The following is an 18,421-nucleotide window of genomic DNA, read 5'->3' as shown; positions in this document are numbered from 1 at the left end:
AAAACGTTTACGATGGTCCGATTTGAATTAGATTCACCTGTCTGAACACGCTGGAAAAAGCTCAAATGCCAAATGATGCACTAACAATTTCTTTACTTTGTGTCCATCTTCTGGTCAAATTGTGTCACAACAGCTTTTTGTTTTTACGGGGTCATTTTGAAAAAGGACACTAAATGAATGGGCTTTAATACAGACAAAAAAGAAACGAAAAACTAATTAATCATTGACATGAATACTTATTAACTATTAAGTTGCATAAAGTCAGACTTTGCAAATTCACATTTAAATGGAACATATTCAGCCAATTTCCAGCTTTACTTTATCTGTCTACGCCATCGAGGATCTTTTACATGCTTCAGTTTAAAATATATCATTTTTCTATTTTAAAACTTTGTTTTTCGACTTCGGTCATTTAAATATTCCATAGGCTATAAATAAAATAGGCATTTTTTACATTGCACATTTGAGGTTAATTTTTATTTTAAATCATTTAACACACTTCAGTGGGCTACATACTTAGTGTTACTATCAGTCCAATACCAATAACAGTGTTGGTATCGATACTAGTGATATTTGGATATTGGAGTCCACTCACCTCTACTACACCTCAATGTGAATAATTAAGCAAAACTCAAATAGTTGTGTTTATTGAAGAAGAAAACTGTAAGGCCAAGAAAATGTGTTCACAGTTTATTTGTTTTTTTAGCTGAATATTTTAACAATTTGCAAGCACAAAGGAATTTTACATTTTTTTTCCAAGTTCACCAACTTTTGATTTTAACAGAAAACAAGAAAATTATCTGAACCTCTTTCAGCATACAGAAGCTCGGCTCTCCATTGGAGACATGAAACAAAAAAAAGGAACAAAGGAAATCTCAACAAATTCATCAAAAGGTAAAATGTAGTTTTATTTATTCAAACTAAATCCACAGTGTAGAGTGGTGATTAGTTATGGAAATAATACTGGACCACAATGCTGTGGCCATGGTAAGTGTTTGTAACACTCCTTTCTTTAAAGCCAAAATTCCTTCAATAGTAGAGCTTGAAGATGGAACAGATCAGCTGGGCCAGATGAAATGGGCTCTTAAACCTTACACCTTGAAACCATATATGTACCCAAATAAGTGCATTTTTTGTCGTAAAATCGTATCTTTGGTAGTATACAGTAGTCATTACTTCACGTGCCCTACTCCCCTACACTGTTGAGGCTAGTGGTCTCTTCCAATTTTAGCTAAAATTGCAGTACTTTAAGGTGAAACAAGCAGAAGCAGGTTTAACAAATGCAATAAAAAGAGAAGAGTGAGGTGCCACCTTTATTATTTTTTCAAACAAATCAGGATGAAACCACTGCAGTTAGCTTAAAGTTTTCCAGACAATATTGGACAAGAAGACATCCCAGCTAATCCAGACATTAGCAACAGCTGGTAATGATAGTGAATTTTTATGACCTGAAACGATGGTTCAGAAACTGTGCTTCTTTAGATGATCCATCACATGAAAAAGCTCTGGCCTCTGATTTTAATATCAGGTACTCTGGGATGCTTTTGGTAAAGTGATACTGTGATGGTTATTTTTCATTTTTATTTCATCCAGCCAAAGGACTGATGTTCTCCATGGTATAGGACAAAGGATGAGCTTAAGCCAGAGGTATACATTGTCCGTCCATCCTTTCATAATCAATAATCGCTACTCCTCCTACAGTATTTGTCATTTTTTAGCTAAATATGCACACAATGAGATCCTAATTAGTCCTTACCCAAAAAGGTCAAAGTCATAGGCACATTTGCTGTTTTCTGTGCTTGAAGACCAAAGTCAGGATAGTACTTAATCAGGGAGATGCTCTTTACCCTCGTGGCCCACACTGAGGCTATCCTCCAGAGACTGACGAGCATCCTCTAATCTTTGTGTAAGTAGTTTGGGCTCATTGTCAGCCAGAAAAAAGATGAACATCTGTGCATAAGATGGCCTCACCCCTCCCTCCATCACTATGAATATCTGCACCCGTGCAGTTAAAATAACTTTCCTGGGTTCTACCATCAACACTACCCTCTCACTCAATATGGAACTCAGTTGATGACTCAGGAAGGTAAACACTATCGTGGCCTTATTGTCCTGCAGGGTGTGTAAAAATAAAGTGCTGACTGACCACACAAAGATCAAAGTGTAGCAGCCCTGTGTCAACAGCCCCTTACTGTATGGACGTGAAACCTGGATCACCTAAATGAGACGGCTCAACTCGTTCAACACGCGGTGCCTCAGAAGCATCTTTGGATTCAGATGGCAGGACCGCTTTCCAACCACTGGCACACCAACCATCTGTGCTCAGTGGCTTGTAGCTATGATATTGGCATGACATGATGAGGGCCAAAGTATTGAAGATCGTGATATTTAAAATACCACAGGTTCAAATTCAAGATTTGTTTTTTTCTTTGTGCAAGTTTTTTTAAGCGGAAGGCTCACATATTTTCTATCATGACATATCATATATTGGTTTTATGGAAAATTTTAGAAAAAGGAAAATGAACACTGTGGAACAGATGTGATGACTTTGTGGAAATCCATTAAAAAACTGTCTGTTAATCCCACCATCATACTGGCTGCCACACCGCCCGTTGTAATAAGAGGGCCAAGCCATGAACAAGGGAGGGCAAAGGACTTTTCTAGAATTCATTATCCAGAGACCAGATGTCCCCTGCTAGGGAGTTGGCACAGGCCTGAATGGTCCAGGTCGCCTGGGCAAGCTTGTTGCGGAACAGCTCGGCGTTGGCCTCTGGGCTGGCAGACTTCAGAGCGTCGAGGTGGCTGGACAGAGCTTTGAGGGTGTGGGGGCCGGAGCCCAGCAGGATGTGGCGAAAGGGGCTGTCTATCGGAGAAACGTAGGGTGACAGGAAGTTCCTTTCCACCTATAGTAACAGGAGGAGGAACATGGAGGAGTTTGTTAAAAGTGTTCTGGGTCACCAGACTTTTCTGTCATATAAAAAGAGGCAATTAGCAGCTAAAAAGAAAACTACCTTGAATACTATTGCACTTTACAGTCGATAAAAAGTAAAGCAGTAAAATAAAATATGACGTATTCCATTTTAAATATGACACAAAAGTAGCTAAACCACACTAAAATATATGAAATCCTTTGGCCAAAAGCTCAGATAGCAGCTTAGCTTTAGCTTCATTGTTGTTTCCACTTTATAAGCCAACACCTCATTAGCTGTGTTGATTCACCAGTTGAATTAATAATTATCAGTTCAAAAGAAGGAAATATTTACAATAACAGCAACAATTGCTCAGATATATCCATATTTTCCACAGAATTTCTCAGGAAGAATTACTGAGTGTTGGAAGCCTTACCGTCATGATGCGGTCATTGATCATGCGGCACATCTCCACGTTTTCCAGGTCGCTGTTTTGGATGTCAGCTGTCAATATGTTAGAGACACGGTTGTAGGAGCCAGAGGCCATGACCAACCACTGCCCAGTCAGGGTCTTGGGCAACAGCTGGGGCTGCAACTGGAAGCAGACAAATATGCAGGAGTGATTTAGTTTTCACAATAAACTCAATTTGGTAACTGGACGTGCAAGATCTGACCAGAGTCTGGGCAAAAGAGTAAGAGAGGTGACGTTACTCTACATCTCTTCAACTTGCTTTCAACTAGATAAATAGATTTCATTTAACTAAATATAACATTTCTTTTTTATGTAGTTGTTAATGAGTCCTTAATTAATAAAATAAAAATGTAGTTTCAAAATAATCTTCTTTTACTCTAATTAAGTCTTGGATTAATCGTTTACGCTTTGCCCGATTCTGCTCAGAGCCCAAAGCGAACTCAGCATATCCAGGCTAAGACTGAAGACTATAAGACTGAAAACAGCTGCAATATAAATAAAGTTTAGTCTATTTGAAGGCAGAAAGAAATGCCGGCAAAATGCCAACTGTGTGACTTAGACCTAATATCTCAACTCTTAACCTCTCAGACTCACTATCACATCTCTATCATCCAACCTTCCTTTATCTCATAAGTTCTTGAAAGAGTAAAACAGCTAAGTGATCATCTCCAGAGGAATTGTTTATTTGAAGAGTTTCAGTCAGGTTTCAGAATTCACAGCACAGAAACAGCTTTAGTGAAGGGTACGAATGATCTTCTTATGCCCTCTGTTCTTGTCCTGCTAGACCTCAGCGCAGCGTTCAATACTGTTGACCATAATATTTTATTTCAGCCATTAGAGCATGCTGTAAGTGTGCTGCATTGATTTGAATCATATCCATCTAATACAGTACAATTTGTTCATGTAAATGGGAAGTCTTATTTCACACACCAAGGTTAATTATGGAGTTCCACAGGTTTCTGTGTTAAACCAATTCTGTTTACATAACACATGCTTACACAAGCCCTGCAACAGACTGTTGACCTGGTCAAGGTATACTTCCCCATGGTAGCTGGGATATGCCATTAGGATAGATGGCTTAACTTGTCCTCCAGTAACACTGTGAGGAATCTTGAAGTCATTTTTGACCAGCAAATGTCCTGCAGTGTGTATATTGAACAAAATGCTTTCTTGCATTTGTGCAAGATCTCTAAAATTAGAAACATCGTTCTCAAAGTAATGTTGATACTAGTTCATACATTTAGTACTTCTAGGTTGGACTACTGGAATTAAGCCTTCAGTTGATCCAAAATGCTGCAGCCAGAGTACTGACAGGGATTAGAAAGAGAAAGCATATTTCTGATCATGGTTATGCAAGAGGTTTCTATTGCTAAAAGGGAGTTCTTCCTTCCCACTGTCGCCAAGTGCTATCTAATAGGTGGTCGTCTAACTGTTGGGGTTTTCTCTGCATTCTTGTAAGGTCTTTACCTTACAATATAAATTGCCTTGAGGCGACTGTTGTGATTTGACGCTATATAAATAAAAATGAAGAAGAAGTGAAACTTCTTTGTAATACAGAAACCTTTTAGTTACCTGGATAGGACGAATTCCAGCTTTGAAGTACAGGCCTGTAATCAGATAGTTGTTGTGTTTCTGGCATTCCAATTACATGTTGTCAACAGCGAAGTCTCAGAATGACCTCTGGTGGACCAACTATGTAACATCAACACTCATAACATGGTCGAAGTGTGTTTCTCTCTTCTCTGTTTCCTTTTTTAAAAACTTGTATTGGCATCATTGTATCAATCTCAATACTGATATATCAGCAATGGTCAAGTTGCTCCTGATTTCTGCAGCCCTGCTCTCAACAAGGTAAATACTATCTTCATTTACAAGGACCCTGGTGAGCACTCACCCTCTGAACAGTCTTGACCCTTGCATTAATCTGCACCACGTGGCTGCGTATGAGCTGGTTGTACTTCTTCAGGTCCATCTGCAGCAGGTGGTCATGGACCAGCCTCAGCGCTATGTGACCTGCAAACTGGCCCGCTCTCACAGCCAGCTGAGGAACCTGGCTGGCTGTGACAGAGTTCAGGTTTTCTCGGGTGTCCAGGATTGTGCCAAAGTACGGGTAGTCCTGAGGAGGCACACAGGATGTTTTAAGAATTACTCTCAGATCTACAAAGTTGGCATTAGTTAAAAGAGTTCAGAAACTATTTAAGAACTTGTAGTACAGAAGAATTCACTTACTGAACTTCCAGAGTGGAATCTGAAAGCGACTGAGGGAATGCCGGAGAAGGCGAGGAAAGGATACGCAGCACTGTCCATCCTCAGAGGCTCCAGACTTCAAAATCAAACAAAAAAAGAAGAGTGAGACTGACAGCCTACTTTCAAACAAGAAGGCTGTGATAATCATCACTGGCTATACTTTGTTATCTTTAATTAGACGGACTCACATAGCAGACTCCCAGTTGTTCTTTCCAAACTGAGAAAGAAGAGACTTGTCCTTATCATAGTTCACCTAAGAAGAAAACAAATACTTTGATTAAACTCTTGTTTTATTTTACAAATAAAACTGACCAACAGAATTATTTCTGCAGAAGAGATCAGCTGTGGAGTTACCTCTTTCAGAGCGTTTTGGACCAGGCTGTGCAGCAACGGGCTGGCTGCTACTTTAAACCCATTCTGACCTAGAATAACAAGACCACTAATATTTAGTTATCCTGAAACATAAGTGATGCTTTTTGCATGTGTATGTAAAAGTTTGACATTAAACAGCTTCATGGGTACAAGAAGTCTGCATCCATGGCAGCAAATACCTGTCACAATGCCGTCCAGGTTGATGTAGGCGACTGCTTTCATGCTCAGAGAGGACAGATAACCCTGGAACAAAGAAATAGCCAAAATAAATTTATACTCAGCCACTTTGTTAGGTACATCTTTTCAAATGTTTGCTCTCTAATAAGCCAATTTATGCATGTAGACATGAACTAGATGTGAGATGAAACTGACAAATGTGCAGCAAATGCTTGATGCTATTGTGTCAATGTGAACCAAAATCTCTGAGAAATTTTTCCATCACTTTGTTGAATATATGACACGAAAAATTAAGCTATTATAGCGTGTATTTACATGAACAGAGTACACTCATTATTAATGCAGTTTTGCCTTGCATTTCTCACCTCCAACCACTCGGTGGCGCCAACACTCCCATACTCTCCCGCACTCCAACTGGCAAACACCATGCTCCTCCTGGGTTTGAATCCATCTGACAAAGTGGAAACACATTTAATAAAACTGTTATGTATTTAGTAAAATCAGTTTATAGTTTGTGGTACTACTTTCTGTTACAAAGTAGAGAACACAAAGTGTGGTGTATGTGCGCACTGATATGCCTGCGCCTTTCCTTAAACTGGTTATTAAAGTAAATTACTACAACTAAAGAAGGCGTCGTTACTACCAGTTAAGTTATAAGAGAGGATATAACAGACTGGCGACGAGGATTAAAACGGATCCCCGATGTGCATTGGACGACAGAGAGGGGGAAATCCTTGTGAAAGTGGCCAAAAAGACACGAAAAAGGTTAGGGCCAAAACAACTAACCCTCCGTGTGGATGCTAGCTCACCTGCCTGGCTAAAGAGAGGACGTGAGTAACATCAATTCTTTTAAGTGAAGGACGCTTATAAAAATACCGAGAAAATGTCAGGAGGCGTTGGACAAATGGACGTTTTTGATAGTGGCACAGAGGATTGGACAACATATGTGGAGAGAGTTGAACAGTATTGTCGGGCTAACAAAGTAGAGGATGAGAGGAAAGTTGCTGTGTTACTGAGTGTGATGGGAGCGAAAACATACAACTTGTTGCGCAGCCTCATCACACCGACCAAACCAGCTGACAAAAGTTTCAAGGAGATCACAGAAGTGCTCCAAAAACATTTCCAACCGAAGCCACTGGTTATAGCCGAACGTTTCCGATTTCATAAACGAAATCAACTAAAGAATGAGTCCACATCGGAGTACATCGCGGAACTCCGGCGGCTGTCGGAACACTGTCAGTTCGGGGAGGGGCTGTCAGATGCGCTGAGAGACCGTTTCGTCTGCGGCATGAACAATGAAGGCACACAGAAACGACTTCTCACAGAGGATAACCTCACTTTGCACCGTGCATTAGAGATAGCGATATCGATGGAGACAGCAGCAAAAGATGCCGGAGAGCTTCAGGGAAAAGGCAAGGAGCCGTGTTCTGTAAATAAAATACATCCGCAGCGCAATAACAAATTACCGATGTGCTTCAGATGCGGCAAAAAGTCACATGACGCTGCTAATTGCTGGTTTAAAGAGAAAGAATGCCTGCAATGTAACAAAAAGGGGCATATACAGAAAATGTGTAAATCAAAGCAGTATGATAAAAAGAAAAACAAAATGTGGAAAAGAGACAGAAAGCTGCATGAAGTAAACGAGTCAGAGCCAACTGATTCTGAGGAGGATTTGGCATGCCTGGAACTGTACACAATGCAAGAGAAAGATAATGATGCAATATGGCTCACACCTAAAATACAAGGGATTGAGTTACAGATGGAACTGGACACTGGGTCTGCTCTCTCACTGATTTCATATGAAGATTACAGGAACAAATTCCCCAATCTGAAACTGAAGCACACCTCAGTGAAACTGAAAACGTACACAGGTGAAAGAATAACTCCTCTGGGAAAACTAAAAGTGAAAGTGGAATATGAGAAAAAGAAATGCAACCTGGAACTTTATGTTCTGAAAAATGGAGGTGTGCCATTATTTGGGCGTGACTGGTTGAAACACATCCACCTCAACTGGAAAGAAATAAAGTCAATGAGACTAGAACGAGGCCTGAGTGCAAATTCTGTAGATGAAAGACTGAAACAGATCCTTAATAACCATGCCCAGGTGTTCAAAGATGGAATCGGCACCCTGAAAAATATTAAAGCACAGATCATACTAGAGGACAATGCAAAACCAAGATTCCACAAGGCACGCCCTGTACCTTATGCTTTACGCCCTAAAGTTGAAGCAGAGCTCCAACGCTTGGAAGAGCAAGGAATACTCACCAAGGTGGAATGGTCAGATTGGGCTACACCAATAGTATCAGTAAGCAAGAAAGCAAGTGACAGTGTGCGGATCTGTGGTGATTTTAAGGTTTCAGTGAACCCAGTTCTCCGCATAGATCAGTACCCACTTCCACGGATAGAAGACATATTCACAGCAGTAGCAGGTGGCAAACACTTTTCAAAAATTGACCTTGCCCAGGCTTATCTCCAGATGGAAGTAGAAGAGACATCCAGGAAATATCTGGTAATAAACACTCACAAAGGCCTATATCAGTACAACAGACTGGTATTTGGTATCGCCAGTGCCCCAGCAGTATGGCAACGTGCCATGGATCAGGTCCTACAAGGCATTCCAGGAACACAGTGTTTTCTGGATGACATAATCGTCACTGGTGTTGATGAGGAGACTCATCTGGCTAACCTAACAGCAGTCCTGGCCAGGCTAGAAAAATATGGACTGAGAGCAAACAAAAACAAATGTGAGTTCTTTAAGGATGCCATTGAGTATTGTGGACACAAGATCGACAGACATGGGCTCCACAAAACCAAGGACAAAGTTGAAGCAGTCCTGAAGGCACCAGAACCTAAAAATGTGAGTCAGCTGCGCTCTTTCTTGGGCTTAATTAATTATTACCACAAGTTTCTACCAAACCTTTCAACAGTCCTGCACCCGCTGAACTCTCTGCTGCAACAAAATGTCAAATGGAAATGGACAAAAAACTGTGAAGAGGCATTTAATGGCGCTAAGCAGCTCATTACATCAGAGGAGGTTCTGACACACTTTGACTCCAATCTACCACTTCGCCTCGCCTGTGATGCCTCACCATATGGCATTGGTGCTGTGCTATCTCACAAAATGCCTGATGGATCGGAACGCCCAGTTGCCTTTGCTTCAAGGTCCCTAAATGCAGCCGAACGCAACTATGCACAGATAGACAGAGAAGCACTCAGTCTAGTGTGGGGCGTGAAGAAGTTTAATCAGTATTTATATGGTCGACACTTCACCCTGATCACAGACCACCGACCGCTGGTGTCCATCTTTAACCCTCAGAAAGGTATTCCAACCATGGCTGCGGCACGCTTGCAGCGATGGGCTTTGTTCCTAGGTGCACACACCTACACCATTGAGTTCAAAGGGACAAAGTTACATGGAAATGCAGATGGACTTTCACATCTTCCACACATGCAACCCACTGAAGAACTGACTGATCCAGCTACTGTGTTTCACGTTACACAAATGGAACCCCTACCTGTCACAAGTGCTCAGGTGAAAAGAGAAACGAGCCGAGACACAATCTTGTCCAAAGTATACGATTTTACTGTGAATGGTTGGCCGTCCTGCACTGACACTCAGTTCTCTGCGTACTCCACCCGCAAAGACCAACTATCCGTTTGCCAAGGATGTGTTATGTGGGGAACTCGTGTCATTCTGCCACCTAAACTACGTACAACGGTACTGGACTCACTGCACAATGGACATTTAGGTGTGGTTAAGATGAAATCTCTTGCTAGAAGCTATGTTTGGTGGCCAGGCCTTGACTGTGAAATAGAGAACATGGCAAAATCCTGCACTGGTTGTCAGCAGACGCTGCGTCAACCTCAAACAGCACCTGTACACGCGTGGGAGTGGCCATCCGCTCCATGGCAACGCATCCATATAGACTATGCTGGCCCATTTATGGACCAAATGTTCCTAGTTGTGGTTGATGCTCACTCAAAATGGCCAGAAATCTTCCCCGTAAAGCAAGCAACAGCTGCCAGCACAATCAATAGCCTTCGGTCACTGTTTGCACGCACAGGTCTGCCACAACAGCTCGTAAGTGACAATGGTCGTCAGTTTACTGGAGAGGAGTTCCAGTGTTTCCTTCGGAGTAACGGCATACGACATATCACTTCAGCTCCCCATCATCCTGCAACAAATGGACAAGCCGAACGGTTCATCCAGTCCTTCAAGCGGTCAATGAAAGCCAGTCGCACAGAGGGGAAGCCGCTACAACAGAAAATAGACAATTTCTTACTGGCTTACAGGAACGCCACTCATGCAACAACTGGACACACACCTGCAATGCTCTTCATGGGACGGAATCTGAGATCACGTCTAGATTTGCTGAAACCAGACATTCGCAAGAATGTCCAAGACAAACAGTCTTCCATGGTGGAAGCAACAAGAAACAAAACTAGATTCTTCAATGTTGGACAAAAAGTTCTCGCCAGGGACTACAGAGACCCAAGTCAGAAATGGCAGCCTGGCACGATTCTGTCACGGACCGGACCACTGACATACACTGTAAATGTTGGAGCCAACTTAGTCTGGCGTAGACATGTTGATCAGATTGTAGATGCGGAAAGTCGCATGGTTCCACAGCAACCTGAGAGCACATCTACACCTCAAGATTCAGAAGAGTTTGCCCTCGCTTCACCACCTGAGGTTCAGGATTTACGTGAAACTACCAATGCTCAAACACCTGAACTTCCCACACAGAGCACTATGGAGTCTGACCAAACAGGCAGACGGTACCCTGAGAGAAATCGCAGAGCACCTCAGAGACTGAACTTATAGGTTTCAAGTTAATTTTGTAGGAAAGCAGTTCAAATGTTTAAGAGGAAACAACCTACCTCCATGTTGTAAATCACTGAGTAGGTGTCATATTTCAGTTCAAGTTAAATTATTGGTTTACAGCATTTATCTGAAAATATTTTGATTGTTTGGTACCTATTGTGTTCATCAAAGTTGGATGGGAGGAACTGTTATGTATTTAGTAAAATCAGTTTATAGTTTGTGGTACTACTTTCTGTTACAAAGTAGAGAACACAAAGTGTGGTGTATGTGCGCATTGATATGCCTGCGCCTTTCCTTAAACTGGTTATTAAAGTAAATTACTACAACTAAAGAAGGCGTCGTTACTACCAGTTAAGTTATAAGAGAGGATATAACAAAAACTAATGAAGCCGGCGCGTTTTTTAGCTGCTCAGTGACAAACTTTAGCGTCTGATGTGAAGTTTACATCAATTTCATTACTGTTACGTATTCATTTGGTTTTTTTCCCCAATTCAGTTTTATCTATATACAGCCAAATTGCAAGCTAAAGAGGTAAAACAGAGAACACGCCAACAATCAGGAAGAAAAAGAGGTGGGTAAAGAAGCACTCAGTGCATCATGGGAGGCCCACAGCACCATAACTAAGGGAGGATTCAGGATCACCTGATCCAGCCATAACTATAAGCTGTAGCAAAAAGGAAAGTTTAAAGCCTAATCTTAAAAGTAGAAACGGTGTCAGTCTCCCAAATCCACCTGGGAGCTGGTTCCAAAGAAGAGCACCCTGAAAGCTAAAGGCTCTGCCCCCCCATTCTCCTTTTAAATATTGTGAGAACCACAAGTAGGCCTTCAGACTGAGAGTCAAGTACTCAGCCTGGGTAATTACATACTGTGAGGTCTTTAAGATAAGATGGGGCCTGATTATTCAAGACCTTTTTTGAGAATGTTAAGGTTTTTGAATAAGAGTCGGGATTTAACATGAAGCCTGTGAAGCAAAGCCAGTATCGGAGAAATGTTTTCTCTTTCTAGTTCCTGTCAGTATTCTCAGTCCAGCACTTTGAAACAACTGAAGACACACCCTGGTCAAAAACAACCCCAAGATATCTAAAAGTTTTATTTCATTCCAAGACAATGCAATTGTTAGGGCCAAGTACGATGGCCTTGGTTTTCATTTAGAAGCAGAAAGTTAGAGCCAGGTCTTTATGGCTTTAAGACATTCCTGTCGTTCAACTAATTGGTGCGTGCCATCTGGCTTCACTGATACATTAAACTGGGTATCCTTTGCATAGCAATGAAAATGAATGATATGCTTTCCCATGATAGTGCCTAAGAGAAGCATGTATAAAGTATCAACAGGTGCTCACCGTTCTCCACCATGTCAGAGAGGGAACGCGCCAGCTCTACGAGGACGCTGGTGCCCACGCTTGATGCTGCAAAGCCCGGGCCCCACGCATCCCTCTGGGCCCCAATGACCACGTATCGATCTGCAGACGGTCACAGGACATTCATCACTCACATCGTTTCCATATTTCCTGATCACAGGATCTCTCTCATTACTCATCTTTTCTGTACCTGCATCCACAAAGCCTTTGATGACCCCAAAGACATTATTTATCCTTTTCTCAGTAAGGACATTGTTGACTTCCACAGTAATAACATCGCTCTCATCTCCGAGTCTATTGATGCTCCCCCAACCATCTGGCTGAGTTCTACCCCCGAGCTGCCTGTGGGATGCAGACAAACATCAACCCTTTATTGATGCCCTGTTTATTACAAGCTTCGACAATCTTTCTGATACCAGTATGATGTTTGTGAGCCTTACCTCAGAATTTTGGTTCCCATGCCTGTTGTGATAGTCTGAGCCAAAATATGTGGCAGGCCTGAAGACTGCACAGGTGGAAACTGGGTGTAGTTGAAGGAAGGGAAGCCTGGGGTGTAGGGATCCCCAGAGCCCATGTGGACCTGTGGGAATCAGAAGAAAAACACAATGCAGTGCAATTGCTTCCTCTTAGCAACAGTATTAGGTTTACAGACTTTAGAGTTTGTAATACATGTCAAATCAGTCTTCATATTCCCTGTCTGTCTTTTTGTCTATGCTTCTACAGAACCTACCAGCAATACTGTATGACCAGGAATCAAACAATTGCCAGGGAGTTATGATTTGTTTGGTAGCACCCTCACTTGCTCAAAACTCCAGAAAAGCTCCCACTGCATTCCAATTCTTTGAATCTTGAGAACACCAAACAAACTAAGCACGTAGAGCACTTCAGTGAGTTTTATTCCAGTACATTTTAAAACTGCCCTCACTCACATGTCCAAAGAGTGAAGTATCATTTCCAATAGGGTAATCAATGGGGTCTGGGTAGATCAGCACAGCAGAAGCGTTCACTTTGGCTGCATTGGCTACCTATAAGCAGAGAAACAAGGCAATGGAAAATTAAGTTCACCAACAGTAAAGATTTTTGCATGAATCCATCCATCTTTTTGGAATGTTTCATGCAAAAAGAAGTAAACTTAAGTCCCACAATCACTAAACTGGTATCACTAGTATGACCTCAGATTTACAAAGTACCTTATTGCCTACCCTGTCACATCAGCTGCCACATATTAAGCCTGGTCATCTGATGGATTTAAACATGTCACTTCTATGTGTGAATCTGTGCCATTTATCAAAACAGTCTCTCCTGAATTTATGCACAAAATGTTCTCCAAGCTTTATTTCATCACAGCATCATGCAGGAAAGAGGATGAAGAAAAGTGTAGAGAAGTCAAAGCTTTTTACACACACACAAAAAACAAAAACAAAACCAGATTTAAACTGGACTAAAACTTCTGTTTGATATTTTGACATTTTCAAATTGCAATTTAGGGACATGACAGATTTGCACGGAATTACAACACGCATAGATATTACCCAAGTCACCCCAGGAAAGATAATTCCTGTTTGAATAGTTTACTAATACAACTTTTGCATCTTTTTAAGCATCCCACCTTCTCAGCAAAGCTGATCCTTCCAGCTCTGACCAGCATCACCCTGTTATTCATGTCGATGTTCATGTTCTTCAGCTGTTGGAAGTCCTCTTCCTGTCCATAATGGGCATACAGCACTGCACCCTGGAGCCATCAGAAACTGAAATGTCACTGCAAGTGTCACTGTACATTTTTCCTACTCATAATTTAGCCTTCTGATTACCCTTGCTGTTCCACTGGCGCTGTAGGACAGGAAACCCGTTGGACGTTCCTCTGATCCGTTCTTGAAAACTATTCTGTTGTATCCAGATGCTGGGGGGTCCTGAACCTTGACAAAGTACTCATCAGACCAGGTCTTCATGCCGTACTCCTTAAACTTTGTTATCACCTTGTTCCCCAGATCTTCATCACCAGGAGAACCAGCCCGGTGGTTGCTACTGTTCAGCTGACTGTGAACGAACACAGGGAAAACAAATGGAGGTAAGAAAACAGGGCCCAGTTATTCTCTTTTAAAACTGCAATGCACATAAAATTTGTACAGCACTGTACATGCAATGTGTGGGGTTTCTATTCACCTTAGTGCAATCTCTAAGTTGGATGTATTTAGTTTATCACCAAGCAGTTTTCTCACATCATCCCAGTCCATGAAAGGGACAGCACCAGTCTTATGGGTAATATCATCTTCAGAAGGTGCACAGGAGCAATTCAGATCCTTATTCTTATGAACCAGGTAGCCAGTCAAATAGCCTGAACGTGGTAGTCATTAAAATGAGGAAACAATTACTAATAAGGAAAGGGAACACACCCAAGACCAGACCATAGCACAGAGTCAGCATTTTGAAATACCAGTGAGGGACCAAGAGACCTAAAGTTTGTACACTATCAGCGCTTACACCTCCAGACTAAATTCATGGCTATAAACTGTCAAATTGTTGCTCAGATGAATGCAAGGTCAAAGCTGGGCTATGTTTTTCAGATGATAAAATTATACTTTGTAAGTTTTCACACACACATGGAAAATGTTTAAAAAAAAATGTAACTTTCTAGGCGTAAGTATCTCCTCAGACAAACAGAAATATGCCAAATATGCCTTTCTCCCTCTCTTACCAAACACAAATGTGAAGACGATGGTAGCTGCCATGAAGCAGAGGCTCTTGGTTGTACATTCAAAGTTTTGAGCCACGTGTGGTTGGCAGTTTGACTTGTGACTAAGGTGGCCTTCGTCGCCATTCTCTCCAACCTCCTCATTCATGTCAGACGACTGTATCATCTCCACCTGGCTGGTGTCACCTTCCATATTATCAGGCAAGTTGAATCGTGTGTAGGAGTGTGGTTCATTGTTAAACTAACAAAACAGAAACAGAAAAGGTCAGGGTAAGCAAAACATATTATTTCAGTAACTACCAAAGAATATAGAACCTGGGTGGGAATCATAGACAGCATGCCCACTGATCCAGTTCTGTTTTCTTAATATATGTTACCACGAGTCTTCGATTAAACAGTTTCAAAGGCATTTCATACCACTGCTATGCTGACGATACACCGTTTTACTTTTCTGTTAATCCAAAAGCCTCAACAGTCCCTCCTGCCTCAGTGAATGTTTCACTGTTATTACTGATTGAAAGTCTTCAAATTTCCTCCATCTCAGTGCCAAAAACTGAAGTTCTTGTGTTTGGCCTCGACAGTTCCTCTAAGCAGGTCAGTCATTACACCAGAGCAGTTTCAGTGCAGTGCACTAGCAGGCTAGTGATTCGCTACATGCGGTAGGTGGTAAGTTAGATTCAGATTTTCCATTTGGATTTAGTTTGTGTTATCCCCCAAGAGAAAAGTGTCTTGGTTTGTGAATTGGATTTTGGTAGAGTGTCCCTGTGCCAAAGGAAATACTGCACAGTGAAATGTATATTTGAAGTAACCTTTCAGTTAAGAGGTGGAAATGGAAAAATAAACAAATAAAGGGAGGGATTCAAGCTTAATACTAAGCTTGTTATTTTAAGATTTATCTTATAACACTCACTGAATACTTACAATTTGGGACATCGCTGATCTTGCTTGGTCCATGGCTGCTTCAGAGGATTCTGAGAAGATAAACCAAAAAGTTAGATTACTCCAGCCAAGTTTAAGTCTTTAAATGACAGGCATTTTATCCTCCAAAGAGACTTAAAGGCAGGTGGTGCGTGAATGTAACTTTTTATTCAACTTAAATCCCTCACAGTGCGAGCAGTGGGTTGCTGCTTTTTACTTGCATGAACATCCAAAGAATATATCCCATGTCTTGTCATTGGTCCGATTCTTCTTATCCTAAAGGCAGAGCTGGCAGGGGAGCAAAAGGCCAGTGTCCTGCACAGGTCGACACACAATGACACTGACTCTTTGGTCTCGCCCATCGTGGTGGCGAGGTAGGAGTGGATAAACTGTTTCTGTGGGCTGGGTCGATTTATACTCATAAAGAGTTGCGATCAGGAGTGTCTTGTAATTGATTGATTGTTTGATTGAAATCTGTGGGAGCCAGAATTCTGGATGTTTCCAATAGCCAACTATTTCCTTCACTCACTGACAAATGCAAATAAATTTATAACTTTTATGCAATGTGTTTTTTTGTGGATTTGTGGTTGTGTCTCTTTTCATTAAAATGAAAATACCATAACAAGTACAGACTGTTCTTCTCTTTGGAAGTGGGTAACCTTACAGATTCATCACAAATCAAATAATAATTCCTCCACTGTTAAGAAGTCAAAGGCAAGTTGTATAAGAAGCTTCAGCTATGGGACAGAATCTATACAAGCTAATCATAAGAATCTCTTTAGCCCATAAGAAACCTCTTTACACATTGAGGAAAGTTTCTGTTAAAGTTTTAACACTGACTCTCCCATAGTTTTCTTGAAAGTAAAAATGGGTCTGGGGTCTTATGTAGTAATGCTTCCCTGTACAGTTCTTATCATATCTACAGGTACGTGCATTATCAGAAGAAATATTATTTCTGTTAAACGCGCACATAATGTCAAACACATAAACACTACACCCGCGACAAGATTACAGAAGAGAGTTTCTGATCACTCAGGATTGTTTTTCATTAACTCATATGTGATACTGCAGAGCCACTTAGAGGCTTTCCACTGCTGGCTGAGGACTGTCATAGAGGAAGCACATGCAGAATTCTGCTGTGGATTCAAAGTTAGCAGACAACGCATGTGACTAAAGTGGACAATGAGTCTAAACTGGAGGGCGTAAAATGCACCTCTTGTCGTTAAAATACAGGGGGGTGGAAGCTGAAAAAAAACCCCTGCAACATTCATACTGCAGTGACATGTGGGCCATTTAAGGGGAAATTACGAAAGGAATAGCACAACAACAACAAAAAAATAAAACTTTTTCTGCTCAGCAAACAGTAGTTGAAACCTCGACCTCGGCTCTCAGGTCAAAACAATTCGCGCTGCGACTGCAGAAACTGTGCAGCACACGGACGGGTGTTGATGTTGTTTCCACGTAGAGTCGTTGTAGTCACTCAGACCGTGTCTTACACAGTGAGAAATATAGCTCTGAAAACTAATCTGATTAGTACATAGTCGTGATCAAACAGCCACATAATGCTCTTTCCACGACACAGACTACACTACACCAGAGTGTGTTTTCCCAAATGAATAAGCAAATGAAACAAATGCACAACACTTTTACGTTTATCCTTATCTAAATTCTCTCTGATGTGTTGCATGGCGAACTTACTGTGTCAGACTGTTGCCTCTCTGTCCCCGATGTCAGCATCATAAATCGGGGGGCGCAGTTCTCTGAGCAGGAAGATCTTTAGCGCAGTTGGGAAAGAAATGGGCGTGAAAGGGCGAGATCACGAGTTTGGAGTCACCGCTCAGTGGTAACATACTTCCTCTAATTTTTTCTAACGACAATATTTTTATTTACATTGTTTATTCTAACCCTTGAGTAGGCAATGGGCGGATCGCGGTCCGGATCTGGACCCAGATGACGTTCTGTGTGGAACCAGACCGTTTATATTTTACTCTGCGCAGCTTTCCACGTACTTACGGTAAGGTTATTTTTAATGTGCGCAGCTTTTTCTTTTGTGTTTACGGTACTCGACGTACAAAGGAAGCAAACGGGTTAATCGCGTACGTTATAAGCCATCCCACGTGACATTACTCAACCAATCAAATAATTTCTTCAGTTGAACAGGCGCATTGCGTGTGTGCGAAAACAAAGTTTTGTACTGAATGTACACATTATGGGAAACACTATCACCATAATATTAAAAAAACTACCTACTGTTATTAACATTTTGGAAATTACTGCTCCTGATAATTATACTTTTATATGAAAGGTTATTAAAAACTATTTATAGTGAACCCTGCCACTGATAAATAAATAACTCAATAAATAAACACATGGTTTCTGTTTCAGTGCCACATGGTTGAGGACCTTCTCCCCTGCTTTGACAGGTCTGCACAGATTAGCTCCAATGCCAGG

General features: G+C 41.4%; 1 protein-coding gene across 1 annotated transcript; it reads right to left on the bottom strand.

The window, feature by feature from the left end:
• Positions 1-675: 675 nt before the first annotated feature.
• Positions 676-17,897, bottom strand: LOC120727859 (transferrin receptor protein 1-like). The gene is made up of 18 exons (XM_040022425.1): positions 17,669-17,897; positions 15,974-16,023; positions 15,056-15,293; positions 14,524-14,695; positions 14,172-14,397; positions 13,970-14,092; positions 13,290-13,385; positions 12,801-12,940; positions 12,551-12,702; positions 12,343-12,462; positions 6,543-6,628; positions 6,180-6,243; positions 5,983-6,050; positions 5,817-5,881; positions 5,611-5,704; positions 5,276-5,497; positions 3,346-3,504; positions 676-2,903 (listed from the first exon to the last, which is right to left on the bottom strand). Exons 2-18 carry the CDS (start codon positions 16,004-16,006, stop codon positions 2,661-2,663), a joined length of 2,301 nt encoding a protein of 766 aa, XP_039878359.1. The 5' UTR covers positions 16,007-16,023; positions 17,669-17,897; the 3' UTR covers positions 676-2,660.
• Positions 17,898-18,421: the final 524 nt, after the last annotated feature.

This window comes from Simochromis diagramma, unplaced genomic scaffold (genome assembly GCF_900408965.1).
Source record: "Simochromis diagramma unplaced genomic scaffold, fSimDia1.1 OVJJ01000205.1, whole genome shotgun sequence".
In the NCBI taxonomy this organism is placed as follows: Eukaryota; Metazoa; Chordata; class Actinopteri; order Cichliformes; family Cichlidae; genus Simochromis; species Simochromis diagramma.
Note: the sequence above shows the minus strand (reverse complement) of the source record. Positions and strands in the feature narration are given on the sequence as shown.

Coding starts and splice junctions, on each gene's coding strand:
- LOC120727859 (XM_040022425.1), bottom strand. CDS start 16,006: ATGGACCAAGCAAGATCAGCGATGTCCCAAATT. Junction 14,398..14,523: donor AACTTAGAGATTGCACTAAG/GTGAATAGAAAC, acceptor GTTCGTTCACAG/TCAGCTGAACAGTAGCAACC. Junction 3,505..5,275: donor GGGTCAAGACTGTTCAGAGG/GTGAGTGCTCAC, acceptor GTCTGCTTCCAG/TTGCAGCCCCAGCTGTTGCC.